We start from the raw sequence: 27880 nt of genomic DNA, 5'->3' as shown, positions 1-27880 counted from the left end.
GTTAAAAGTGAATCTAGGAAGAAAAAACATTCATACAAAAAGAATTGAGAGAAAATGGCATGTGCAGGCCTGACGAATGCAGAATCAATTGAGGTGCTGAAAAGGAAGCTAAGTGTGTTAAGGAATATGGAGAAAGGACAAATAATTGAGATTAAAAAGGTGAACAACTGACAAAATGAATGAGTAAACTCAATAGAAAACTTTGTGCTATCCGGCAATCTGGAGCCACCGGCAAAAATCAGCAGCCGTTTTTTATTCTTTTTTTTTGCTTTGTTTGAACAGTCAAGCTGTGCAAGGTCTGTAGCTATAGCAACAGCTTCAGCTACAGAGCCTGCAGGCCACAACCGAGTGTTTAGAAGCTGTTGCTAAGCAAGAGTGTTTGTTGTCAAATACGGAGGTAAGAATCTCCGTATCTCTCAACATTAACTCTGGAGAGTATGGCAGTTTTGAGGCAACGGCAGCAGCTCGGTCCCGTGGGTGCCGGATAGCACAAAGTTTCCTGGTAATATGAATGACCTACCATTGCTCAAATGTTTCCAGCTAATTATAATTGAAGAGGAAAGTCTTGAAGGAGCAATTTCTTTCCAAAGTCCTTGCAAATCATAATGGAAAAAATACCAACTCTCCAGACAACCAAATAAGTTTTTAAATAAACTTAGCAAATACTGTAGAAGGGAAAAAAGTGGAACCCCTCTTATCATAAACAGTGAGGAAAGGGCAGGCTGTACACCTTTGCATCAGTGATTAAAGACACCCAAACTTAACGGAGATACACTAAGTGGCACCAGTTCCATATTAGTCAATTTCTTCAACAGCTGGTACTATCATCAAATATTTCTCGTCAGTATCAACTAAAGCCAATGCCAATTACACAGCAGCGCTATCAAGTCTCATCCAAAACTCTAGCACCTTGGCATCAGGCCAGCTCTAGAGACTAAGCGGAGTTAAGGAATGGTACATGTGGATGTCATGCAAGAAAAATAGCTGAAGTATGGAGGGGAGGAAAGAAGAAAGAAAATAAAAATCCATCAACTTTACTCGATGTTAGTTGTATGATGGCTCTATAAGCGTTCTAAAATCAACTCAGAATGTATGACCCTAGATTTCTACTGCTCACCGATCTAGAGTACCCAACATTTGCTTTCACTTCAGCTTCAAAAAATTATATCCCTGTAAACCACATGCATGTCAGAATGTTCATTAAATTTTGTGCACCCAACATGGTCATAGAGTCAGAGTTATACAGCACAGAAAGAGGCCCTTCGGCCCATCGCGTCCGCGCCGGCCATCAAGCCCTGTCTAATCTAATCCCATTTTCCAGCATTTGGTCCATAGCCTTGTATGCTATGGCATTTCAAGTGCTCATCCAAATGCTTCTTGAATGTTGCGAGGGTTCCTGCCTCGACCACCCTTTCAGGCAGTGAGTTCCTGATTCCAACCACCCTCTGGGTGAAAAAGTTCTTCCTCAAATCCCCTCTAAACCTCCTGCCCCTTACCTTGAATCTATGCCCCCTTGTTATTGACCCCTCTACTAAGGGAAAAAGTTCCTTCTAGCTACCCTATCTATGCCCCTCATAATTTTGTACACCTCAATCAGGTCCCCCCTCAGCCTTCTCTGCTCCAAGGAAAACAACCCCAGCCTGTCTAGTCTTTCTTCATAGCTGAAGCGCTCCAGCCCAGGTAACATCCTGGTGAATCTCCTCTGCACCCTCTCCAAAGCAATCACATCCTTCCTATAGTGTGGCGACCAGAACTGCACACAGTATTCCAGCTGTGGCCTAACCAGCGTTTTGTACAGCTCCATCATAACCTCCCTGCTCTTATATTCTATGCCTCGGCTAATGAAGGCAAGTATCCCATATGCCTTTTTAACCACCTTAGCCACCTGTTCTGCTGCCTTCAGGGATCTATGTACATGCACACCAAGGTCCCTCTGATCCTCTGTCTTTCCTAGGGTCTTACCATTCATTGTGTATTCCCTTGCCTTGTTAGTCCCTCCAAAATGCATCACCTCACACTTTTCAGGGTTAAATTCCATTTGCCACTGTTCCGCCCATCTGACCAACCCATCTATATCATCCTGCATACTGAGGCTACCCTCCTCGTTATTTACCACCCCACCAATTTTCGTGTCATCTGCGAACTTACTGATCATACCTTTAACATTCACATCCAAATCATTAATGTAGACCACACATCCAAATCATTAATGTAGACCACAAACAGCAAGGGACCCAGCACCGATCCCTGCGGTACCCAACTGGACACAGGCTTCCAGTCACAAAAACAACCTTCGACCATCACCCTCTGCCTTCTGCCACTAAGCCAGCTTTGGATCCAATGTGCCAAGGCACCCTGGATCCCATGGGCTCTTACCTTCTTGACCAGTCTCCTATTCAGGACTTTATCAAAAGCCTTACTGAAATCCATGTATACCACATCCACTGGTATTCTTGTTCCCATTACATTATACTCATTGACTGACGCTATCCAGCTGTGCCATGCAGCTAAGGGTGTGTGGGAGGAGGAAGTGTATTTTTAATGTAATACTGACTATGCAGAGATGAATTAGATGTACGTGAATCCATCTTGCATGACTAATCACAACCAGATATGCCATGAAAATTTACCCCAAGCCATCCTTTAATCTTTATGCACTACTTTAAGAAACAATTCTACTTAAACACTTCATTTGTTTTCTTGTTTGCGGACAAGCAAATCTGTTATGCTGCAATACCATTATTGTTCAACAATTTGCCTCTCAGACAACTGATTATTTTCCCCATAACAATCCAGTTTCTGGGCGTGTGACATTTTGTCCTGAGGAAACAAGGATACAAGGGAAGAGAAAAACACATTCGGCTCATCAACCTGCCCCTTCCGCATAGCCTACCATAGTCTCTATACGAACATTTAATTCCCCGGGGACAGCTTCTGTGAAAATACTCCTTGATCCCCAAAGAGTTTCTCAGTTCAGCTTTTGCTTGGAGTCTGTTCCACATGCTCACTACTCCGTACAAAAATATTTCTTCTCATCTCCAGTCTCACTTGAGACCAACTAATTTTGCATACTCTAGTCCGTCGCCAGTAATTTCCACGAGGGGTCTCCCGATTGTCCACCATAACTTCAGCAGACGATTGGTGGAAACCTCGCAGAAACTGCTATTTACACCGTTTAGTTTCCGCTGATCTTCCGCCGAAGTTAGGAGATCAGGGAACCCCCACGGAAATTCTACCCAAGTCAAAAATCTGATTACATTCTATACTAGAAGAAACTCCAGTCACTCTTCTCTGAACCTTCCCCATGTATGGATGTGCTTTTAAAATAGGCTGTCCAAAACTGCACACAATATTCCAAAATATTGCTTCATAAGTTTTTTTAAAAAAAAAGAGAATAGCTTGTTTGGACACAAGTCAAATGTTCTCAAAACATAGCTTAATACTTGGTCCACTTTGAGAACACCTTCACTTTAGCTCGAAACTTTCAGCAATTACTCATCACACCTAAATTCTTTCCTTCACCAGCTTTATTAATGGCCACTTTTCTCTCCTGTACGTGTTTGCTGTTTCAATATGAATGACCTTCTATTTAATCTACATTAAAATTCACCTGCCATTCCTTAGCCCATCTACTTGCGGAACTTTATACAACACCTTCTGAAAATCTAAGAAAGTCACAACTGCAAAATAGCCTCATCCACTGGTTTAATTACTCCTTCAAGACATTCCATAAGATTATTGCGCCATGACCTATTGCTTCTAAATATATCACTTCATTCCATAAAATGTGTGTGTGCAGAGCACAGATATATCAACATGATATGGCACTATATAATATTATAATTTGCATATACATTCAGGCTAATTAGTCTTTGGTTCTCTTCAGATAAGCATCAAAAGCTCCCCATACAATGCTCTCAAGCACTTTCTCCATTACAGATGTTGGGCTAATTAGTCTATAATTTCCAGATTCACTTCCCAGGACAACATTTATCATCTCCTGTCTTCGGGTAGGGCTCGAGTGTTTATGGGGTCGCTAAAAACACTTAGCGTAGCATCACCTATTTCTGGAGGATTGCGAAGTGTACCCATTTGACTTGGAAATTTAACCGTGCACATTTCTTCATAGCACATGCTTTACTAAAGTCTTACGTTATAGATTCCTGTCCCAAAATTATTTCTTCTGCTTTCTACTTAACTATCCCCAGATAGCTCTTTGTATACTCACACCTCATTCAATTCCTCCAGACAGAAATTGAGTCAGTTACGAAAAGTCAACAGGAAAAATTGGAAAGAACATAACCTAAGAAATAGGAGCTGGAGTAGGCCATTTGGCAGCTCAAGCCTGCTCCGCCATTCAACAAGATCATGGTTGATCTACCTCAACTCCACCTCCCACAATCCCCATATTCCTTAATTCCCAAAAAATTATCGACCTTTGTCTTGAATATACTCAACAATTCAGCATCCACAGCCCTTTGGGATAGAGAATTCCAAAGATTCACAACCCTTTGAGTGAAGACATTTCTCCTCATCTCGGTTCTAAATGGCCAACCCTGGTTCTGTGACTGTGACAGATTCCCCAGCCAGGGGAAACATTTTCTCAGCATCAACCCCGTCAAGCCCTGTAAGAATTTTATGTGTTTCAATTAGATCACCTCTCATTCTTCTAAACTCAAAGGAATATAGGCCTAGTCTACTCAATCTCTCCTCACAGGGCAATCCCCTCATTCCCAGGAACCAGTCTAGTGAACCTTTGCTGCACTCCCTCTAAGGCAAGTATGTCTTTCCTTAGGTAAGGAGACCAGAACTGTAAATAGTACTCTAGTTGTGGCCTCACCAATGCCCTGTATAATTGTAGCAAGACTTCTTTACTCTTATACACTAACTCCTTTGTAACAAGTTAACACACCATTTGCTTTTCTACTTGCTTGCTATACCTGCATGTTAACTGTGTGATTCATGTACAAGGACACCCAGGTCCCTCTGAAAGCAAACATTTCAGTCTCTCACCATTCAAAAAATATTCTGGTTTTTCCTACCAAAGTGGATAACTTCACACTTCCCCACATTGTATTCCATTTGCCATGTTCTTGCCCAGTCAACCTGTCTATATCTCTCTGCAGCCTCTTTGCATCCTCCTCCGAGCTTACTTTCCACCTAACTTTGTATTATCAGCAAACTTGAATGCATTACACTCAGTCCCTTCATCTAAGTCATTAATATAGATTGTAAATAACTGAGGCCCAAGCACTGATCCGTGCTGTACCCCGCTAGTTACAGCCTGCCAACCCGAACAAGTCCCATTTATTGCTACTCTCTGTTTTCTGTCCATTAACCAATCCTCAATCCATGCTAACATATTACCCCCAAAACCATGAATCCTAATTTTGTGTAATAACCTCTTGTGTGGCACCTTATCGAATGCTATAGGAGTACCCTGTGAACCAGATAAGAGGTAGCATTCAGTGCTCCCTCAGTTGTAGTGGGCAAAATATCTTGCCAAGCTGCCAAATATCACTTTTTAGAACAGTTTCTTTTGTTGATGTGAGAGAACAGGTTTATTTTGGTCTTAATCTTCATTTAAATTTTTTGTTTAAAAAATTATTTTAGAAGGGGAAAGAAATTTTAAGGAGCACCATCTGCTATAGGATATCCATGCACCAGATTCCTGTAACCTGAACCTCTGTCTGTATCTGAGGAGTAAAAGAAATTGAAAATCTGCCTGTGTGTGTGTAAAATAAAATTCAGTGATTGCAAAACTTTTCATTTTCATGAGACACAGAAAACTATTTCTTCAAATGGAGGTAGAAATGCAGTAATTCTGCTAAGAAATTAAGCTACAGTTGGGCATCATGTTTAAGAATTTATCACTGCTTAAAGCCCCGTTTTCAAATAATTACCTACGGCCTTGAATAACAATTGCTGTCGTGCTTAAAAGAGAAACTGAAATGTGTTGTCATAGTAGTGCCCAACAGTATTGAATGGTGGAGTCACAGTTTTAATACTTCCTTCCACCTCATCTTCTAATCGGAGTTCCCAGACATGGGTGTGGCACTGTGGGAAGCCTCTCTGACATTGGGAGGGGAAAATTGCATGTCCTTTTCGCAGTTAGCTCAGAGAAATCAAGAGAGAGCTTACATTTATACAATCTCTTTCACATCCTGAGGACATCCCAAAGCACATCACAGCTTATAAAGCACTTCTCAAGTGTAATGGCTGTGATAATCTAGGGAAATGTGGCAACTAATCTGTGAACAGCAAGATTCCACCAACAGCAATGAGGTAAATGACCAGATAATCTGTTTTAGTGATATTGGTTGAGGCATAAATGTTGCTCAGGACACCAGGAGAACTTACCTGCTCTTCAAATACAGGAAATTTTCGTTTAACTAGAGGTTAAAAGTCCGGAAAGCTCGATCTACCAGCAAAATTCAGGAGCCGTTTTCTATAAGTTTTTTTTACTTCTCGTTTTTTTTTTCCCCCCCAGTCAGGCTCTGCAAGGTCTGTAGCTAAGCAACAGCTTCAGCTAGAGACGCTTGTAGCTGCAGCCGACTGTTTTGAAGCTGTTGCTAAGCAACAGGGTTTGTTGATTCACACGGAGCTGAAAAGCTCTGTATGTTTTAACATTAGGGCTGGATTATACGGCAGTTTTGATCCAACAGCACCAGCTCGGTCCCATCAGTGCCGGATACCAGAAAGTTTCCTGTAGTGCAGTGGAATCTTTTATACCAACCTGATATGGCCGATCAGAGCATTGGTTTATCTTCTCGTTCGAAAAATGGCACCTCAGACAGTGCATCACTCACTCGGTACTGCAATGAAGTGTTAGCCTAGATTGTGAGCTCAAGTCGCTGAAGGAGGGCTTGAACTCGTGATATGACTGAGGTAAGGATGCTGCTACTGAGCCAAGGCTGATACCTTGAGGATGATCGGAGAGGTGGTCAACTGCAGCTGGTGTATGCTCTGAGCGGGCTATGCAGAGTGTACAGAAAAAAATAATTTCTCGGTTTATATAATTAGAATCATGGCAATTTTGACAACTAAATCTTTCTGATGACTCATTTGTGAAGAAGTTCCAAATGAGACTTGCTCTTAAACCGTGAATATCCTGAAGGTTGAAGACCAACACGTGAGCTGTAAACTGATAGTGATATGTTTTCACCTTTTCAGTATCTCCAGTTTGACCTTCTGCTATAATACAGTAATCATGGAGGACTTTAATCTACATGTAGACTGCGCAAAATAAATTTACAGTAATACAGGTAGACGATCCTTTATCCGAAAACCTCGGGACCAGCCGAGTTTCGGATAAAGGAGAATTTCGGAAGGTGCGTCGGCGGGGGGTCGTGCGCACGACTTACGCTGACGCTCAGTGTAAGTCAGTCGGGGTCGGCGGGGGTCGGGGCCGGCGGTTGGTTTCCTTTTAATCTAGCATTCTGACACACTGAGTATATGACTTGCCCGTGGTCCTGGAGATCTGGTTTAAATGTAAAATCTTTGTGGAAGGTGGATCCTATTAGTCTTGAGCTTTGGAGTGCACGTCATGCCTGATGTGAGAAATTGACTGTCCGAGAGGCCGTGGTGCATTCAAAACTGTACGCTGATCTTGCAAATTCTTGTCCTCATCACAGTGTTAGAGATGAAAAGTGATTGGAGTAACCCAGGTGACTCAGTGAGTAAATACATTTCTGCAAAGGATCTGAGATTAGTGGGGTTGCATAATCCGCAAAATTCAAAATCAGAACACCAAGTCCTGCTGGCGGTTGTCGGGGCCGGCGGTTGTCGGGGTCGGCGGGGTCTGCGGTTGTCGGGGTCGGCGGTTGTCGGGGCCGGCGGGGTCGGCGGTTGTCGGGGCCGGCGGTTGTCGGGGCCGGCGGGGGGGTCGGCGGTTGTCGGGGCCGGCGGGGTCCACGGGGGGGGGGGGGGTCGGCGGTTGTCGGGGCCGGCGGGGTCCGCGGGGGGGGTCGGCGGGGGGGTCGTGCGCACGACTTACCCTTTATCCGAACTTCCGAAACCGGAACCCTCTAAAAACCGAAGGTTTTTTCGTTCAGCGTAAGTCGTATGCACGACTTACGCTGAACGAAAAAACCTTCGGTTTTTAGAGGGTTTCGGTTTTCGGAAGTCCGGATAAAGGGTAGTCTACCTGTAGTGTGGAAAACGAGTTCATGGAATGTATACAAGATAGTTTTCTTGATCAGTATGTTGAGGAACCAACAAGTGAACAGGCTGGTTTAGATCTAGTATTGTGCAATGAGAGGGTGAATTAATAACCTTGTAGTAAAGGGGCCTTTCGGGAAGAATGACCACAATATGATAGAATTTTATATTAACTTTGAAAGTGATTTAGTTAAATCCAAAATTAGTGTCTTAAATCTAAAAGCAAACTACGTAGGTATGAGGGGCGAGTTGGCTAAGGTAGATTGGGAAACTACATTAAAAAGGTATGATGGTAGACGAGCAATGGCTAGCATTTAAAGAATTAATACATAATTTAAAACAAATATACATTCCTTTAAGACACAAAAAGCACACAGGAAAAGTGGTCCAACCGTGGCTAACAAGAGAATTTAAGAATAGTATTAGATCAAAGGAAGAGGCTTATAATGTTGCCAAAAAGAGTAGTAAGCCTGAGCACTGGGAGGATTTTAGAATTCAGCAAAGCAGGACCAAGGAATTGATAAAGGGAAAATAGAATGAGAGTAAACTAGTGAGAGACATAAAAACAGACCGTCAAAGCTCCTATAGGTAAGTAAAAAGGAAAAGATTAGCGAAAGTAAATGTGGGTCCCTTATAGGCTGAGACAGGAGAAATTATAATGGGGAATAAGGAAATGGCAGAGTAATTGAACAAATACTTTGTGTCTGTCTTCACGGAAGACGACGCAAAAAACTTCCCGGAAATAGTCGACAACCAAGGGTCTAGAGAGAATGAAGAACTGAAAGATATTAGTATTAGTAAAAAAGTAGTACTGGAGAAATTAATGGGACTGAAAGCTGATAAATCCTCTGGACCTGATGGCCTACATCCTAGGGTTTTAAAAGAGTTGGCTTATAGAGGTAGTGGATGCATTGGTTGTCATTTTCCAAAATTCCATAGATTCTAGAACGGTTCCCGCGGATTGGAAGGTAGCAAATGTAACCCCACTATTTAAGAACGGAGGAAGAGAGAAAACGGGGAACTGCAGACCAGTTAGCCGGACATCAGTAATGGGGAAAATGCTGGAATATATTAAGTATGTGGTAACAGGGCACTTAGAAAATAATAATAGGATTGGGCCCAGTCAACACGGATTTATGAAAGGGAAATCCTGTTTGACAAATCTGTTAAGAGTTATTTTGAGGTTGTAACTAGCAGAATAGATAAGGGGGAAACCAGTGGATGTGGTGTATTTGGATTTTCAGAAGGCATTCGATAAGGTGCCACACAAGAGGTTATTAAACAAAATTAGGGCTCATGGGATTGGGGGTAATATACTAGCATGGATTGAGGACTGGTTAATGGCCAGAAAACAGAGAGCAGGAATAAACAGGTAATTTTCAGGTTGGCAGGCTGTAACTAGTGGGGTACCACAAGGATCAGTGCTTGGGCCTCAGCTATTCACAATCTACATCAATGATTTGGATGAGGATACCAAATGTAATATATCCAAGTTTGCTGATGATAAAGCTGGGTGGGAATGTAAGTTGTGAGGAGGCTTCAAGGGGGATGTAGACAGGCTAAGTGAGTGGGCAAGAACATGGCAAATGGAATATAATGTGGAGAAATGTGAAGTTATCCACTTTGGTAGGAAAAACAGATAACCAGAGTATTTTTTTAAATGGCTAGAGATTGGAAAATGTTGGGTGTTCAGAGGGACCTGGCTGTCCTTGTACATGAATCACTGAAAGTTAACATGCAGGTACAGGAAGCAATTAGGAAAGCAAATGGTATGTTGGCCTTTATTATGAGAGGATTTGAGTATAAGAGTAAAGATGGCTTACTGCAATTATATAGAGCCCTGGTGAGACCACACCTGGAGTATTGTGTACAGTTTGGGTCTCCTTACCTAAGAGGGAGTGCAATGAAGGTTCACCAGACTGGTTCCTGGGATGGGAGGATTGTCCTATGAGGACAGATTGAGTAGACTAGGCCTATATTTTCTAGAGTTTAGAAGAATGAGAGGTGATCTCATTGAAGCATACAAAATTCTTACAGGGCATGACAGGGTAGATGCAGGGAGGATGTTTCCCCTGGCTGGGGAGTCTAGAACCAGGGGTCACAGTCTAAGAATGAGTCGGCCATTTAGGATTGAGATGGGGAGAAATTTCTTCACTCAGGGTGGTGGAGGCTCAGTCGTTGAGTATATTCAAGACAGAGATCGATAGATTTTTGAATATTAAGGGAATCAAGGGATATGGGGAAAGTGTGGGAAAGTGGAGATGAGGTAGAAGATCAGCCATGATCTTACTGAATGGCGGAGCAGGCTCGAAGGGCCAAATGGCCTACTCCTGCTCCTATTTCTTGTGTTCTTTCACTTTGAGGATGGCACAAATTGCTTTATAGCCAATGAAGTATTGAAGTGTAGTCACTGTAGTAACGTAGTGAAGTGCAGCAACCAATTTGTGCACAGCAAGGTCCCATAAACAACAATTACATAAATGACCTGCTTTAATGATGTTTGTTATAAGGACACACACAGACTAGGAAAACTCTTCAGCTCTTGTTCAACAAAGTGCTGTGTGATCTTTTACATCTACCCGACAGGGCAGATGGGGCCGAGGTTTAATGTCGCATCCGAAAGTCGACATCTCTGACAGTGCAGCACTCCCTCATACTGCATTGAATTGTCAGCCTAGATTAAGTGCTCCAGTTTCTGGAGTGGGACTCGAACCCACAACCTTCTGACCCAGGTAAAAGTGCTGACACTGAGCCAAAGTTAAAACTTCGACCCAATACTTACTTGCTACACCTTAGATTAACTGCAGCCCAAGTCAGTCGCAACACTTTCCAAGTGGTAATTTACAAGAGGTCACAGCAACATCTATTGAAGCACTGAAATCTTGAGATCGCTGCAGTGCCCCTGTCCCTTCACAAGCATAATTTACAGAATTTGCCCAGTTAGGTTCACAATTGTTAAGTTTCCATTTTTCTTATTGATTTTGGCAGTGTGGCTTTTCCATTAATGTGAAATAAGGAGTCCTAAAATAAGTACGCAATGTAATAAATAGCTTAACTTTTACTCAAGGTGTCAGAACAAATAACTTCCTGATAGAACGGGCGAAATGATCAGCTATTCTGTGGAATACTCAAACCCAGTACACTGTAACCTTTTATGTAACAAGTTATTTTTCATGAATAAAATTGTACTTCAGTTTAATTCTTCTCAATGCTATGAAAAAAAAAACAAAGCACTTGGTTTAAAAATAATTCTTACCAAATTATATAGTTCATTGTTTCCGAGGTCCAATTCTTCCAACTTGCGGAGAAGGGCAAGTGACCTGTAAATTAACATAGTATCTCAACATCAAATTTTTTGAGATTTTATTTTTATCCCCAGGTAATTAATTAGTTTGTTGCAGCAATTAATACAGGTATGCACGGAACAGAATTTGACCACAAATGTTCTGCGCATGTCAAAGGCAAAAGTAATGTTTATTGGCGTAGAAAGCCCCAGCTCGGAAAGTCCTTGTTCCCCCACAAAAGGAGTTTGGTTTGAAATTTAGTTTCCAGTTTTTAATTTAACGACAATACTTTCCACACTGTTGCTTGCGCTTAGTTGTCAAAAGGGAATGGGAAAAAAAGTTTCTTCCATTTCGGGGTTTTAGTAAAACAATAATTTAAATTTGAAATTCTTCACAATTAGCACATGAATTATTCTCTGGTTTTATTCAACTAATGCTTGATCTCAAATCTTGCAGTGCAGAGGAAGAACAATGAATATATTCAAACTTTTACAGGTTTGCAATTTAGGGGGAAAAAACACACACAGATAAAACCTTCCTGCTCCTGCACAATTTTTTGACCAAGACACAGCCAGGCATCCTGTGCTGAAATATCGATTGCTCTAGAAAGAGTCTCCAGAAGTTGTGTGACAACCTCAAATTCTTTTTCAAACTTCTGCCCTGTGGATAGCAGGATTTGCCCCCACTTTGAAAGTTCCCTTAACAGCTTAAATTACACAGGCACTGGCAGCCTTTCAGTACCCTGCCACATGACATGACCACTATTCATGCGTGAGCCTAGACAGGAGGGTCAGAAGTTTATTCACTGATGGAAGCATCATGACTGACCTAACCTGTCCCTGCCAGATGTCCACACAAGTACTTTTCAGCAGCAGTGGGAACGTTGACAGAATTTTTCCCCTTCTAGCAAACTAGAACGGAGGCCAATTGTAGAGCCCCACTTGTTGCTCTGGTTGTGATCAGGAATCGAACCTGGGAACTCTTGGTATATACCCTGTACTAGTGCAGAACCTTGGCCCACAGGCTACCAGCAGAGCTAGGTCAAAAAACGTGTTAAATCAGAAGCATGTCACATACAGCATAATTAAAGGAATATTCCTTCGAGAATATGTGGGAGAAATACTCTGTTCCCGCTCTACATTTCTTAAATACCTTGCTCATCTGGTAGCAGAATCCACCTCTCCCACCAAATTCAGGGTGGTCATCTCTTCACTTTGAGGCTGAGAAGCTGAAAATATTTTTTGCAAAACTGCAGTTTCCAGCAATCTCCATTATCTCTCCCTGCTGACAGGGATAAGAGACAGAGCTAGTTGGGAGAAGGGGCAAAGAAACATAATTTCATCCATGAGGAATCCAGCCACTGGGTAGGAAGGGAGATCTCACAGAGAGGGTTTTTATTTTTAGAACGAGCGCAGGAGGTATTTGTCCCTCAAACTCACAAATAGTTATGCAAGTATTTCTTGAACGAGAACAGTGCCAAGGTTTAGTCCACAACAGAGCCCAATTGAAAAAGTTTCATTTCATCCTCGGTCACCTGGAGTTTTCCATTCACATTTTTATACGGGTGTGTATATTTATACAAATATATTTTTTAAAATCCATTGAACTTACTCTGGTAGCAAAGTCAGCAGGTTTTCTCTTAGCTCAAGTGATGCCAGGTTTATAAGACTGAAACAAAAAGTGAGAAGAAACACAATGATTAACAAAAAGTTTTGGGGAAAAATATATTCAAACAATGATAAAGATTAAAATGAGACACACTTTTACAGATGAAATGTTCAGCTCCTTTAAAAATGAATCATCTCGGAACTAGTCTGACAATCCACTAAAAACAAAACCGTGGCAATTCCTAGAATTCTTGGGAGAGGTACAATACAAGCAGTAACATTTCCCATATGCTAATTGCTAAGAGTCAACAGGAGATACCAGGGACACAACCAAAAGCACAGTATAGAGTAAGTTGGTACAATATAAGCAGTGAAAATCAGACAAACAAATTTCGACTTTGCTGCAACATACAACATTTCTGACTGATCACAAATAACATTATACGAACTATTTTGGAGCATAGGAAATAGAAACAATTCAGCCCTTCAAACCTGTTCCCACCATTCAATCAGATCAATTCAACTCCACATCCCTTGATAACTTTACCTAACAAAAATCTATCGATCTCAGTCTAAAAATTTTAATTGACCCAATATCCGTAACTATTTGGGGGAAAGTTCCAGATTCCCCTCCTGAATGGTTTAGCTTGAATTTTAAGATTGTGCCCCTTGTTCTGGATTCCTGCACCAGAGAAACAGTTTCTCTGTACCTACTCTATCAAATACCGTCATATTTTTAAAGACCTCAGTTAGAGTAGCCCTCAAACCTTCTAAGATCAAGAGAATACAAGCTATGTTTATGCAACCTGTCCTCATAATTTAACCCTTTAAGCCCTGGCATTATTCTGAGAATCTGCTCTGTACCCCTTATAAGGCCAATATATCCTTCCTGACCTGTGGTGCCTAGAACTGAACACAATACTCTAAATTAATAATAATTAATAATAATTCAACTTTGTCATTGTACAATGCACAAGTACATGAACAACGAAATGTGATCTTGCAAGCTCCCATGAGTCCAGTACAAATAACATTAACATTAAACGTAAATAGCACCGTCCTGGGAGAAGCAAAGCCGCTGCGTCTGTGCGCGCCACCATTCCATTTCCACCATTCCTCCTGTCCGACAATCTTCAGCCCAACGCCCGGGCCTGCTCACCAGCCGCCCCTCCCAGGGCTCCTTCCGTGATCTTCTCACCAACCGCCCCTCCTCGGGGCTCCTTCCGCGACCTTCTGCACCTGGTCTTCCCTGATGGTCACCCCTCCAAGTACTAACCAGGCCTGGCTCTGCTTAGCTTCCAAGCCTTGCCAGTGACCCTGTCCCTAGTCCCAGGAACAGGAAATGGGATCTAACCAGAGCTCTGTACAACTGAAGCATAACTTCTTAAACCTCTGCATTCCAGGCCCCTTGAGATAAAGGCCAACATTCTAATTTGCCTTTTTCATTACTTTTTGTACCCAACGACTAGCTTTTAGTGATCTATGGACATGGACACCCAAATCCCTTTGCTCATCATTCAGGAAATATTCCGATTTCGCTTTCTTAAATCCAAAGTGAGTGATCTCTCACGTTTAACTCCATCTACCATAGTTTTGCCCACTCACTATGTCCCTTTGCAACTGCCCATCACATCTACATTATTTTCCGTGCCTAACTTGGTGTAATCTGCAAACTTGAATGTATAATTCTCTATTCCTTCATCCAAGTCACTGATATATTTGGTCAAAAGCTGAGGCCCCAGTACAGATCCCTGGAGAAGACCTCTTGTCACATCCCACAATCAGAGTACACTCCCTTCATCCCTACTCTGTCTCCCATCTCCCAACCAATTACTACCCCACAACACAAGGTAACTCCCAATGCAGTGTGCTTTTCTTTTTGCTAATAATCTGTTGTACTGAACCATATCAAATGCTTTCTTGAAGTCTGATGCACTATCAACAACACCAAAGGCTACGAGTTGAACGTATAAGAAGTAGGCTTTTATTGACTAACAACTGGAGCATGCCTCTGCTAGTGGATCCATCCTAAGAGCTCTCGGGAGAAGGGTGGTGAGTCACCTTTATACCTGGGCTTAGGGGTGGAGCCAGGGGCGGAGACATGCCCGGACTTGTACAGAGTTAACAGTGGTTTACCACACAGACATGTACAGGGTTAACAGTGGTTTACCACATTCACCCCTCGTTTAAAAAAAAGTCCAGCGGGGTGAAGTGTTTCAAAAGTTCGTAAATGAAAGTCTCTCCGGGGGTCTTGTCTGCCGTAATGATCTTCGTGGTGCCGGTTGCGGCGGTTCTTTGCCCGCGGCCGCTTCTCGCGTGGGGCGGAGCACTGGCGTGTCGCCCTCTCGGGGTAGGGATGGCACCGGCATGTCGTCAGTTCGTGGTAGGCACCCCGGTGGTGCGTCGTGGGTAGTGGTGGTGGGTGGAGGTAGTGGATGGTGATCGATGGTGTTTCGGGTGGTACCTGAGGGTGCGAGGTCTCGAATTGAGACTGTGTCCTCCCGCCCGTCAGGATACGCCACGTAGGCGTACTGTGGGTTGGCGTGGAGGAGGTGAACCTTTTCGACCAGGGGGTCCATCTTATGGCTCCTCACGTGTTTCCTGAGCAGGACGGGTCCCGGAGACGTCAGCCATGGCGGTAGTGATGTCCCCAAGGTGGATTTCCTGGGGAAGACGAACATCTTCTCGTGAGGGGTGGCGTTTGTGGCAGTACAGAGCAGTGATCGTATGGCGTGGAGCGCATCGGGGAGGACATCTTGCCAGCGGGAGATTGGGAGGCCCTTGGATTTTAGGGCGAGCATGGCGGTCTTCCACACCGTTGCGTTCTCCCTCTCTACCTGTCCGTTACCCCGGGGGTTGTAGCTGGTAGTCCTGCTCGTGGTTATGCCCTTCTCGAGCAGGTACTGGCGCAGCTCGTCGCTCATGAACGGCGAGCCCCTGTCGCTGTGGATGTAATTGGGGAAGCCAAATATGGCAAACAGGTCGTTGAGGCACCTGATGACTGTGGCGCTGGTCATGTCCGGGCAGGGGATGGCGAAGGGGAAACGGGAGTACTCGTCAATAATATTGAGGAAGTACGTGTTGCGGTCAGAGGAGGGAAGGGGCCCCTTGAAATCGACGCTGAGACGTTCGAAGGGGCGGGTGGCTTTAATCAGGTGTGCCCTGTCTGGCCTATAAAAATGCGGTTTGCATTCGGCGCAGACCTGGCAGTTCCTGGTCATGGTCCTGACCTCCTCGATGGAGTAAGGCAGGTTGCGAGCTTCAATAAAATGGAAGAACCTGGTGACCCCCGGGTGGCAGAGATCATTGTGGAGGGTCCGTAGCCTATCGACTTGTGCGTTGGCACATGTCCCACGGGATAGGGCGTCTGGGGGCTCATTAAGTTTCCCGGGCCGGTATAAGATATCGTAGTTGTAGGTGGATAACTCGATCCTCCACCGCAATATCTTATCTTTTTTGATTTTCCCCCTTTGTCTGTTGTTAAACATAAATGCTACTGACCGTTGGTCAGTGAGCAGGGTGAAACGTTTACCGGCCAGGTAATGCCTCCAGTGCCGTACAGCCTCCACTATCGCCTGGGCCTCCTTCTCGACTGAGGAGTGTCGAATTTCGGGGCCCTGGAGGGTCCATGAAAAGGCGGCCATGGGTCTCCCCGCCTGGTTAAGGGTTGCGGCCAGGGCGAAGTCGGATGCATCGCTCTCCACTTGGAAAGGGATGGACTCATCCACTGCGTGCATTGTGGACTTCGCAATGTCCTCTTTTATGAGGGTGAAGGCCGCACAGGCCTCTGCCGTCAGGGGGAAGGAGGTTGACTTGATGAGAGGCCGGGCTTTGTCCGCATAGTTGGGCACCCACTGGGCGTAATAAGAGAAGAACCCTAAGCATCTCTTCAGGACTTTTAGGCAGTGGGGGAGGGGTAGTTCCAGGAGGGGGCGCATTCGGTCGGGGTCGGGGCCGATGACTCCGTTTTCCACCACGCAGCCAAGAATAGCGAGGCGCATGGTGCGGAACATACATTTTTCTCTGTTGTATGTCAGATTCAGCCGTTGGGCCGGACGGAGGAATTTTTCTAGGTTGGCGTCGTGGTCATGCCGGTCATGGCCGCAGATGGTGACGTTGTCTAGATAGGGGAAGGTGGCCTGCAGCGCGTTCTGGTCAACCATCCGGTCCATCTCCCTTTGGAAGACCGAGACCCCGTTGGTGACGCCGAAGGGGACTCGGAGGAAGTGGTAGAGGCGACCGTCGGCCTCGAAGGCTGTGTACTGGCGGTCCTCAGGCCTGATGGGGAGCTGGTGGTATGCCGACTTCAGATCAATCGTCGAAAATACCCGGTATTGTGCTATCTGGTTGACCATGTCAGATATGCGGGGAAGTGGGTATGCGTCTAATTGCGTGTATCGATTGATCGTCTGGCTGTAATCAATAACCAAGCGCTGTTTTTCGCCGGTCTTCACTGCCAGCACTTGGGCTCGCCATAGGCTGGTGCTGCCCTCGATAATCCTTTCCCTCAGGAGTCTTTCTACTTCTGATTTAATAAAGCTCCTATCCCCGGCACTGTACCGCCTGCTTTTAGTAGCAATTGGCTTGCAGTCTTTGGCGAGGTTAGCGAACAACTGGGGGGGGGTTTGACCTTCAGGGTGGACAGGCTGCATACTTTGCGCGGCGCCGTGTTTAAATTCTGCCGGCTGCAGACTGTAAGTGGGGGCAGGGGCCCGCCATATGCCATCGTGACGCTCTCCAGATGGCACTGGAAGTCTAATCCTAGCAGTACGGGAGCGCAGAGCTGTGCCAGGACGAGGAATTTAAAATCTCTGTACTCCACGCCGTTCACTGTCAGAGTCGCTACACAGTAGCCGCCGACGTATGGGACTTTGAGGCCATAAAGACCCGGTGACGTGTGGGCATAACCGATAGGGAGTAGCGTCGCACCGTGTCGGGGTGGACGAAGCTCTCCGTGCTTCCGCAGTCGAAAAGGCAATTTGTGGCATGGCCATTTACCTTTACATTCATCATGGACCTGGCTAGTTGATGGGGCCTAGATTGGTCCAGGGTGATGGAGGCCATCGTCGAGGTCGGTGGGTCGCTGTTGTATTCGCCCTCGCCGGGGGCCTTGTCCCGAAATGGTGTCCAAGATGGCGGCTCCCCCGCGGCTGGTGGTGCCCAAAATGGCGGCCCGCACGGCTCACACGTGGTTGGTGGGGTCCAAAATGGCAGCCTGCACGGTTCACACGCGGCACTGCTGGAATTGGGGGTCGATTTCGCCCTGCACACTCTCGCGTAGTGGCCTTTCTTGCTGCATTTGGAGCAGGTCGCGTCTTTTGCTGGGCATTGCTGTCTGGGGTGCTTGGCCTGGCCGCAGAAGTAGCATTTCTGGCCTCTGGTCATTGCAGCTGTAGTTGGGCTGCTGGCGGCTTGTGGCCTTACCGGGTCCCAAGATGGCTGCTCCTGTGACATCCACGTGGCCATCCGGTCAGGGGTGTAGGCGTCCATGTTCTGGAGGGCCACGTCTAACGAGTTAGCGAGGGCCACCGTCTTCTGCAGGTCGAGCCCCTTCTGTTCCAGAAGCCTCTGCTGAGTATAGTTGGACCTGATGCCGGCTACGTAGGCGTCTCGGATCAGGTCTTCCGTGCATTCCTTGGCCGTCACCGCTTTGCAATTACAGGCCCGGCCGAGGACTCTCAGTGCCAGTAAATATTCGGCGCCCGATTCCCCGGGGCGCTGTTTTCGGGTAGCCAGGAGGTGTCTGGCGTAGACCTCGTTAACAGGCCTCACGTGTTGTTCCTTTAGCGTCGCGATGGCGGCCGCGTAAGTTGTGGCGTCTCGGATGATCGAGTAGACTCGGTGGCTCACCCGTGAGTTCAAGACAAGCCGTTTCGCGTCATCTGTAGTGACGGTAGTGCTGGAGGCCTCCAGGAAGGCTTCGAAACAGCTCAGCCAGTGTTCAAAGTTATTGGCTGCATCTGCTGCTTGAGGATCCAGGTCTAAACGTTCCAGCTTCAAGATTTGCTCCATGTCGAAAAATTAGTCAATAAAATTGATGCACTATCAACAACACCAAAGACTACGAGTTGAATGTATACGAAGTAGGCTTTTATTGACTAAGAACTGGAGCATGCCTCTGCTAGTGGATCCATCCTAAGAGCTCTCGGGGGAAGGGTTGTGAGTCACCTTTATACCTGGGCTTAGGGGTGGAGCCAGGGGCGGAGACATGCCCGGACTTGTACAGAGTTAACAGTGGTTTACCGCACAGACATGTACAGGGTTAACAGTGGTTTACCACAAAGTCCATACAGGCAACACCCATAGATGTGACATCCTCAAGAAATCCAACTAAATGAATCAGAAATATCTTGCCCTTCTGTGACGACTCTCTGATCAGCTCGTGCTGGTCCAGGTGCTCAGCCACTATGTCCCTGATGATTTGAGTAATGATTGATCATTCAGTAACATACAAAACTCCTTTAAAATGTTCTTCATACCTTTTAGAAGGTAATTAATATCATATTCTGGAATACATCTAAATTTTGATGCTCAGGATGGGCTAAATCACAATTATAATGCACCGAATTCAGACACAAAAACTTCCACACAAAATTAGAACCTAAAAATCAACTCCGTTTTCAACGTGCAACCACTTGAGACAACAGGAAACAAGTAATCTTCACCAAACACAATTCCCAGTATTAATTAGGATTGCTATCTTCAGTATAAACTTCATTCTTCTTCTACAGGTATATAACTGCATTATCATCTTCCAACGAAGCACAGGGACTGAAGTATCAGATGCAGTACCAAAAAACAAGACTTGAATGAAAGATTGTAAATAATTCCCATTATAGCAGTTATCTTGAAAGTGTGAACAAAACTCTCCAGTAGCTCTAGCAGATTAGCATTCATTATTCTCGAGGGGCAGGAGGGTATTTTCAAAGAAAAACTGCCCCATCCCCACCACCCCCCGGTATGGCAACGAGTTAGCAATTGCACTCGAAGTGCCATAGGATGGCAGGTGTGGGAAATGGAAAAATGTCACAAGTACATCTGGGATTGCTTTACTGAGGTTGGAGTGGAGGTACATTGTTTGGGGGAAACCACAGCAAGCTTTACACTGCATCAAATTGGGCCATTCCTAGCCTGGGAGGGCTGGTCGCCATAAATTTGAGATCATCCAAAACTCGGCTGCCCGTGTCCTAACTCACACCAAGTCCCATTCACTCATCACCCCTGTGCTCGCTGACCTATAGTGGCTCCCGGTTAAGCAACACCTTGTTTTTAAAATTCTCATCCTCGTTTCCAAATCCTCCCATGGCCCTGGCCCTGCCTATCTCTGTAATCTCCTCCAGCCCTCAGAGATATCTGTGTTCCCCCTATTCCGGCCTCTTGAGCATCTCCTATTTTAAATTGTACTGCCAGTGGCGGCCGTGCCTTCAGCTGCTAAGGCCCAAAGCTCTGGAATTCCCTCCCTAAACCTCCCAGCCTCTCTACCTCCTTTAAGATACTCCTTAAAACCTACATCATCTGCCCCAATATCTTATGTGGATCAGTGTCAAATTTTATTTGATAATGTTCCTGTGAAGTGCCTTGGGGACATTTTACTACGTTAAAGGCGCTACATAAATACAAGTTGTTGTTGGATGCTGACAGCGAGTGTCCGAGATTCCCCAGCAACAAAATCTTGCCCCTTGAACACACAAGTGGCCAACAATTTCCCCAGCAACTCTCAATTTTATAACTGCTGTTGGTGTACTAAGCTGCCCCAATACTTCACAGTGAGGCTTTTATAACTATTGCCATTGCCATGGTTACACTTGGATTCAGTTGGTTTAGTATGAATGAGCTGAATTCAATGAGTTTGACATTACCAAAAACCTATAAGCTGCTTAAAATCCAGATAAATCCTGGGTAGTATCGCTTCTAAATATAGCAAACCCATCTGTGCACAAAATGGATTGTTAAGAGGGAGTTTTGCTGATTTTACCTAAAAGGAAACATTTTTCAGCCGTAAATACTATATCCAGAAATACAACAGCTTGTGCAATTTACAAGTTCTTCCTCGGACATCCCTGACTGCTCAGTTTGCAAATGCACTTCCTGGTGTGAATTGAGCTGTGCAGACCAGAGTGGCCTTGGGTTTGATTCTCAGTCTTTAATAAGTTAGCTGATCTCAGCAGGGATGGTGGCATTAAAACCTATCTTCAGCAGGCCCCGAGAGGGGGGGCAGGGGAGAGAGCAAGGGTGCTCGAAGTGGGTACAAAGTCAAGGTTCCCTCTCTCGCTCACTATCCAGCAACTCATGCTGAAATATGTGCGTATGGGTAGGAGGAGTGGAGAACAGAATCAGATGGAGTGCCTTTTGGCTATTCAGTCATAGTTGAGCACTGCACCTGAATTTGTATTTGTAGATTCAGGTGCCATGCTCAACGATGGTTGAATAGCCAAAAGGGCATGACAAATGGCCATTTAGGCAATGTAATGCAGGGCTACAGTTGCCCACAGAACTATAACCCAGAACAGAAAAGTATAAAAAGGGATAGAGTTGGAGGAAAAACAATGGCTTTAGTTGATGTGGATAAGATTTTAAGCAGATTATAGGATTGTGATTATGTCGAGCACTGACACCATACATTAGTCGTCTTCTTCTTAGACAGTCCCTCGGAACGGAGGCCGACTTGACTTGCTTCCACGCTAAAAATGAGTTCTCAGGTGACTGATGAGTCCGATGCGGGACCTACAGTCTCCGTCACAGGTGGGGCAGACGGTGGTTGAAGGGGCAGGTGAGTGGGGTGCTTGGGTTGACGTGCGCTCCTTCCGCTATTTGCGATTGTCTTCCGCTTGCTCCCGGCGAAGAGACTCGAAGTGTTCAGCGCCTTCCCGGATGCTTCTCCTCCACTTTGAGCGGTCTTGGGCCAGAGATTCCCAGGTGTCGGAGGGGATGTTGCACTTGTTCGTGGAGGCTTTGAGGGTCTCCTTGAAGCATTTCCTCCGCCCACCTGGGGCTCTCCTGCCGTGGAGCTCAGAGTAGAGCGCTTGTTTTGGGAGTCTCATATCGGGCATGCGGACGATGTGGCCCGTCCATCGGAGCTGATCGAGTGTGGTCAAAGCTTCGATGCTGGGGATGTTGGCCCGAGCGAGAACACAGACGTTGGTGCACCTATCCTGCCAATGGATTTGCAGGATCTTGCGGAGGCAGCATTGGTGGTACCTCTCCAGTGCTTTGAGGTGCCTGCTGTACATGGTCCATGTCTCTGAAGCATACAGGAGGGCGGGAATCACTACTGCTATGTAGACCATGAGCTTGGTGCCGGGTTTGAGGTCCTGGTCTTCAAACCCTCTCTTCCTCAGGCGACCCAAGGCTGCACTGGCACACTGAAGGCGGTGTTGGGCTTCATCGACATCTTCCCTTGTTGAATAGCCAAAAGGCACTCATTGTAGTTCCCACATGACAAATGGCCATTTAGGCAATGAAATGCGGGGCTAGATGCCCACAGAACTACACCCCAGAACAGAAAAGCATAAAAAGGGATAGAATTGGAGGAAAAAACATGGTTTTAGTTGATGTGGATCAGGTTTTAAGCAGATTATAGGATTGTGATAACGTCGAGCACGGACACCATATAATATTAGTAAAGTAAACCTCGCAGATGTTTTCCCGCTGCTTTGTTTGGTCCTTTCAACGTGCCTAGATTCCACAGAATACAAGTCAATGATCTATTAATTATACCCTACATTATTTTGTTTCACACAATGAACTTTTTTCTGCAAGTTTTTAAGTTACCAATTAGTACGGTTCGTTGCCCGAGGCCAAGCGACTTAAATAGGAAAAGAAAAAGACACTAGAAAGAAAGGAACACAACTGAAGTGTAGGATCATGTTGCCACATTTGTCATATCAATTCCTAGACTTTCACCAGACTGAATAATTAACACGGTATCTGGAAGCAGAGAGAACACACACTTTGTATGTCACAAGATAGGCATCTCAAACATAAGACAAATACCATGTACTCAGATCAGTCTCCATAACAGAAAGGACATGAAAGAACAATGGTTTCTGAAAAGTTTATTATAACTGTAGAACACTTAATATTTTCATACATTGTGAGGTAGAAAGAAATTTACTAGAAAACTAGTTACAGCAGTACACCGGGGAACAAGCCCACACTGATAAAAAACAAAATATAGGATTGACGTCACAAAGTTCTTCATACAAAAAGTGATCAGCAGGTGGAATGAACTTATGAGTAGGGCAGTCAAACCGAAAACCCTGGAATCATTAAAAAAAATAACTGGATGCTGTGATGTCCATGGGGAGGTGGGGGAGCCGGGGCGGGGGGGGGGGGGGGGGGGGTTGGAAGAAGAGAAAGAGAAGGGGAGACAAAGTTCTTGCTAAGTGGATGCGCTAGGATAAGCCAAAATGCTTTCCTCATCTCATGATCTTGCATGACACCACATGCCTTTCAATGTCTAAGTCACAATCAAGTCAGTAGATTCATACTTCCCATCACCCTCACTGAATCAATAGCAAAAGTCTTATCTTAAGCATACCAGCAACTCCAGGGAATTGCATCGCTCTAGGCTGGTCTTTAAGTTGTCATTATTAACCCTAAAATTGGTATTTATAAAAAGTCTTTTATGCAAAATGTTGCTTTATTCCTCTCCACCCTGACTTCCTTCCCCACACCATTACTTTGTTTAAACTAATATGGTCTGTTCTATATCTTTAAAAAAAGGTCTGAACATTTTCCTCTGTCTTAGATTCCATCGTCCATTTGAGAGCTGGAAACCATGTCAGAGAAATTGGTCGCCAACTGGCTGAAAGGCAACTCCAGACAGCCAATCTAAACCAAGTCGCATAAAGATTGACCAAGACAATTTAGACGCAACAAGGTCAACTTTTGACATTGCTTTTGTACAGGAATACCAACACTGCAGAAGTTGCCTGGTTTATCCGGAAATAACTTGCCCGTGATGTTAAGGGTTACTTTTTTTTTTAATTCTAAACATCGGGCTTTTTGTACAATGCTGTTTAGCAGCAATTCAATCTCTACATTCTCCAGTCATCCATAAATTGCTGAAGTTTAGGATGCTAGATTTGTTTGACATATTAGTCGCTAGTCATCTATTATACAATTTATTATGCAAACCTAAATCCCAAGTTTAATTTTACAAGACACTAATAAAACTCCAAATCTACCAGATTTAGTTCGTCAAGACTGAAACTGTCGCTATGACTCAGCTATTTTGCTTCATGAAGACACATGTTATAAAATATTTTAATAGTTTGAAAATTAATCTTCAACTTAGAAAATATAATTCCTCTCCCATCTTTGAATCTGCTTTTCAAGTAGCTAGTCTTGCCTATTGGCAATTTGACAACATTTGTGAGGGCTTTGTGGGCATTATTTGAGATCCATGAGAAAACTTACCTCAAATCATTGCAATTTTCAATTCTGTCAACATACCAGAAAATCATTTGGACGAGATGGCTGAATTTGTTGGAATGTTGCCATTATCTCTGGGACCTGCATTTGTATTTTGTCCAGACCCACTTTTTGTTTTGCAGTGGTTGGAAGGGAAGGGGAGTAGGGATGGCGAAGTTTGGAGGAAAAGTTTTCACTCAACTCGATAATTCAAAGTTGGCAAATACAAACCCCAAAACCAACTGTGCACACAATTCGGAGTCTCAAATGGCTTTTCATGGAAGAGAGATTAATGCTTAATTTCTTATTACATGGAGTGATGACCAAAAAATAAGGACGGATAAATTGTGGAGTATTAAAAACTGCATTTATTGCTTTATAGAAGCATTAAACAATTTCTAAAATTTTCTCATGTACTGCAGGAACTACGAAATATTACACTTCTTATTCCTTGTTGCTATTGTTACGCACCATTTTATTGCAATAATCTTAAATTACATTTGTCTGATCGGTAATGCGTCGTAGCTTCATCCCATGCTTGCTGTGCACAAATGCATAAACGTGAGTACATAACTGAGGAAAGAGGCAAATATAGAGTGCATTCCGAGAGCTATGTCCTTCAGAGTGACTTGCACACTGCCACCAGTGCATTCTAGGAGTTGTCACCATTGTGGCATACACAGCGTGACACTGGTGTACTCTGGGAGTGCACCAGTGGGTTAAACTTTCAAGGAAGGCCAGGTCCCACAATACAGCTACAGAGTGGCAGCCAGACCTGTGCAGTGGAAGCTTCTTGAAGGCATTTCTAACATACAATGGTTGCTTTTTTTGGGGTAAGCCAAGTGTGTTTATCCACAGATTTATTTAATTTTAATGTATTTAAGTTGTTATTTATACGCCTATATATTTAGCTGGATCAGAAATTAAATGTGGCCACTGAAGCCAGCTTAAACAAATCAACAAGTGATGTGATTGGAATGTTGCGCGATAGCTGCTGCGGCAGATCAGTACTTTTTTGATAAAATAATGAATTAATTAATTGGTTGGTTTATGCAGGATCCTTGCTACCTATGTTTGAATGAATCATTGTTTAAATTAACAGTTAGTCGTTATTTGAGCAAATCAGAAAAGCAGGACCTTTTTTTGTGTTAGACAGATTTAATGTGCCACCTTTCACAATGAATGTTTGACATGCAAAGTTCATTTTTAAAAGTTAGGATGACCTCATTATCAAATTAGGCCGTTTTATTTGCATATTTCTGTTGCACATAATATATGCCATTCCTTGAAATCCAGGCAAACATTACATGAAGACTAGGAAAAGTACAGTCATAAACTAAAAGCAATGGTATATAAATGGTGGATTGAAGCGTTGCCTTTTTTAAAAAAGCTAATTAAAAAAAAAAAAATTTTACATGCACGCATACACACACAATGGATCAGAATCTGTTAATTCGACAAAATACTGCAGATGCTGGAAATCAAATAAAAACAGAAAATGCTGGAAACAATCAGCAGGTCAGACAGCATCCGTGGAGGGAGAAACCAGGTTAACGTTTCAGGTCGATGACCCTTCATCAGAAATTCTGAAAAGTTAACCCGGTTTCTCTCTCTCCACAGATGCCAGCTGACCTGCTGAGTGTTTCTTGCATGTTCTGTTGTTCCTTGGGCAAGCTCAGCAGACATTCCGCACCAGCAATTTCTCCCCAATGAGGAATGTTCGCCAGGACACCGAGAAAGCTGTCTGTAAACAGTGCCACGGGATCTTTTACAACCATCGGAACAAGCAGACGAGAACTATTTGTGCCATCTTATGCAAAGGACAACACCTCCAACAATGCACCGATCCCTCATTGCTGCAATGGCTTATGCACTCAAGTGCTGGCACAAGGCTCTCAGCCGGAGATGAGAACAAAGCTGATACAGGAAACTCTCTTAACCGGCAAAATTCAGGAGTAGGTTCAGGTAATTTTACTATATATTAGTGGCCGTGTAACCGGGGTTCCTGGATCTGTGGCCGTGTAACCGGGGTTCCTGGATCTGTGGTCGTGTAACCGGGGTTCCTGGATCTGTGGCCGTGTAACCGGGGTTCCTGCACCTGTGGTCGTGCAACAGGGACTCCTGGATCTGTGGTCGTGTAACCGGGACTCCTGCACAAGTGCCGTGTAACCGGGGCTCCTGCACCTGTGGCCGTGTACGGGGCTCTCGTACCTTGGTAAGTATACCTCTCTGTAATCCGGACTTTTTGATTAACCAGCACCACGCTGGTCCCGGATAAAAAAGTTTCCTGTACTTTATACAATGTACAATTGCAGTATGCCAATGTCACATTTGGAATTCCCAAAACTGATCGAGGTATGGACAGGTTAAAGGCTTAGGTTTCAGAAATATGGGGAAATGGATGCACTGTTTTGCATTATTTCAAGCATCTCATTACTAGTTTCTACACAACAGTAGCTTTACAGAAATGAGAAATTATACATCAACTGAGACAACAGCATGTCATGCCATGGCCTCCACATCTGTAAAACTTAATGCTGCTTCCCATTATCTGAGAACAGAAATCAGAGAGGGAAACTAAACATGAAGGCAGTTATCAAAGAACAGCAATCATAGAAACATAGAAGATAGGAGCAGGAGTAGGCCATTCGGCCCTTCGAGCCTGCTCCGCCATTCAATGCGATCATGGCTGATCATCCTTAGATAAATGTAACAAATCCTTCAGTAACAATCTATACCGCTGCTCCAGTGGTTCAGCAATGAACACCTGAGTATTAGGAATGTCCCAGGCTCAATCCCAAGTTTGTGCCAAGTTAATTTATCTCCCCTCACTCCTTTCTATTTTGGTGCATTTTTATGCTCGAGGTAAACGGATGTTAGTGGTGGAGAATAGACCATATCCCATTTCAGGCACCCAGTATCAGCATCCTCCACTCGCAGGTCAAGCATAACACAATCAAATGCACCATAAAGCTCTTACTGTTCTACGTCAACAATGTGCCTAAATGGCGGCTTCAAAAGAGCACTCCTTGCTGCACCAGTGGAAATCTTTACACTCCCCACATCATCTATCCTGTTATTTGATTGAAGTTTCTCATTTTGCTCCAAATTGGGAGCAATTTTTTGCCGAGACCACACTCACTAGGAACCAGATCAGCACTGCCCCAAACTCATTACAAATCAGATCCTTAGTCGGAAGAGAGAGAAGGTTTCCATCCCAACAATCTGAGGTGTATTCAAACTAGGTCTCAAGAGCTGAAAGGCCATTTTGCTAACCCACTACCCCACCAATGCTCCAATGATTTTCTAAAGCTAACCGTTGATTAATTAGACTTTGACTTGGCATTGGCAAGCACATAAAGGTGAAGTATACAAGTCACTACATGGAAAAGGGATCAATATATAACAAAAGAG

General features: G+C 44.4%; 1 protein-coding gene across 6 annotated transcripts in view; it reads right to left on the bottom strand.

Annotated features, from left to right (window-relative positions):
* The window catches only part of lrrc1 (leucine rich repeat containing 1), a 231750-nt gene that overhangs the window by 127463 nt on the left and 76407 nt on the right, over nt 1-27880 (bottom strand). For all 6 annotated transcript variants that reach the window (XM_085996510.1, XM_085996508.1, XM_085996509.1 and 3 more), the window contains 2 exons: nt 13056-13112; nt 11417-11480 (listed from right to left, as the gene is read on the bottom strand). In XM_085996510.1, the coding sequence (XP_085852636.1) occupies nt 11417-11480; nt 13056-13112 (121 nt within the window). The remainder of the gene's footprint in view (nt 1-11416; nt 11481-13055; nt 13113-27880) is intronic.

The sequence above is a fragment of the Somniosus microcephalus genome, chromosome 9 (assembly GCF_052327205.1).
Source record: "Somniosus microcephalus isolate GS21.2 chromosome 9, FLI_Smic_1.0, whole genome shotgun sequence".
In the NCBI taxonomy this organism is placed as follows: domain Eukaryota; kingdom Metazoa; phylum Chordata; class Chondrichthyes; order Squaliformes; family Somniosidae; genus Somniosus; species Somniosus microcephalus.
Note: the sequence above shows the minus strand (reverse complement) of the source record. Positions and strands in the feature narration are given on the sequence as shown.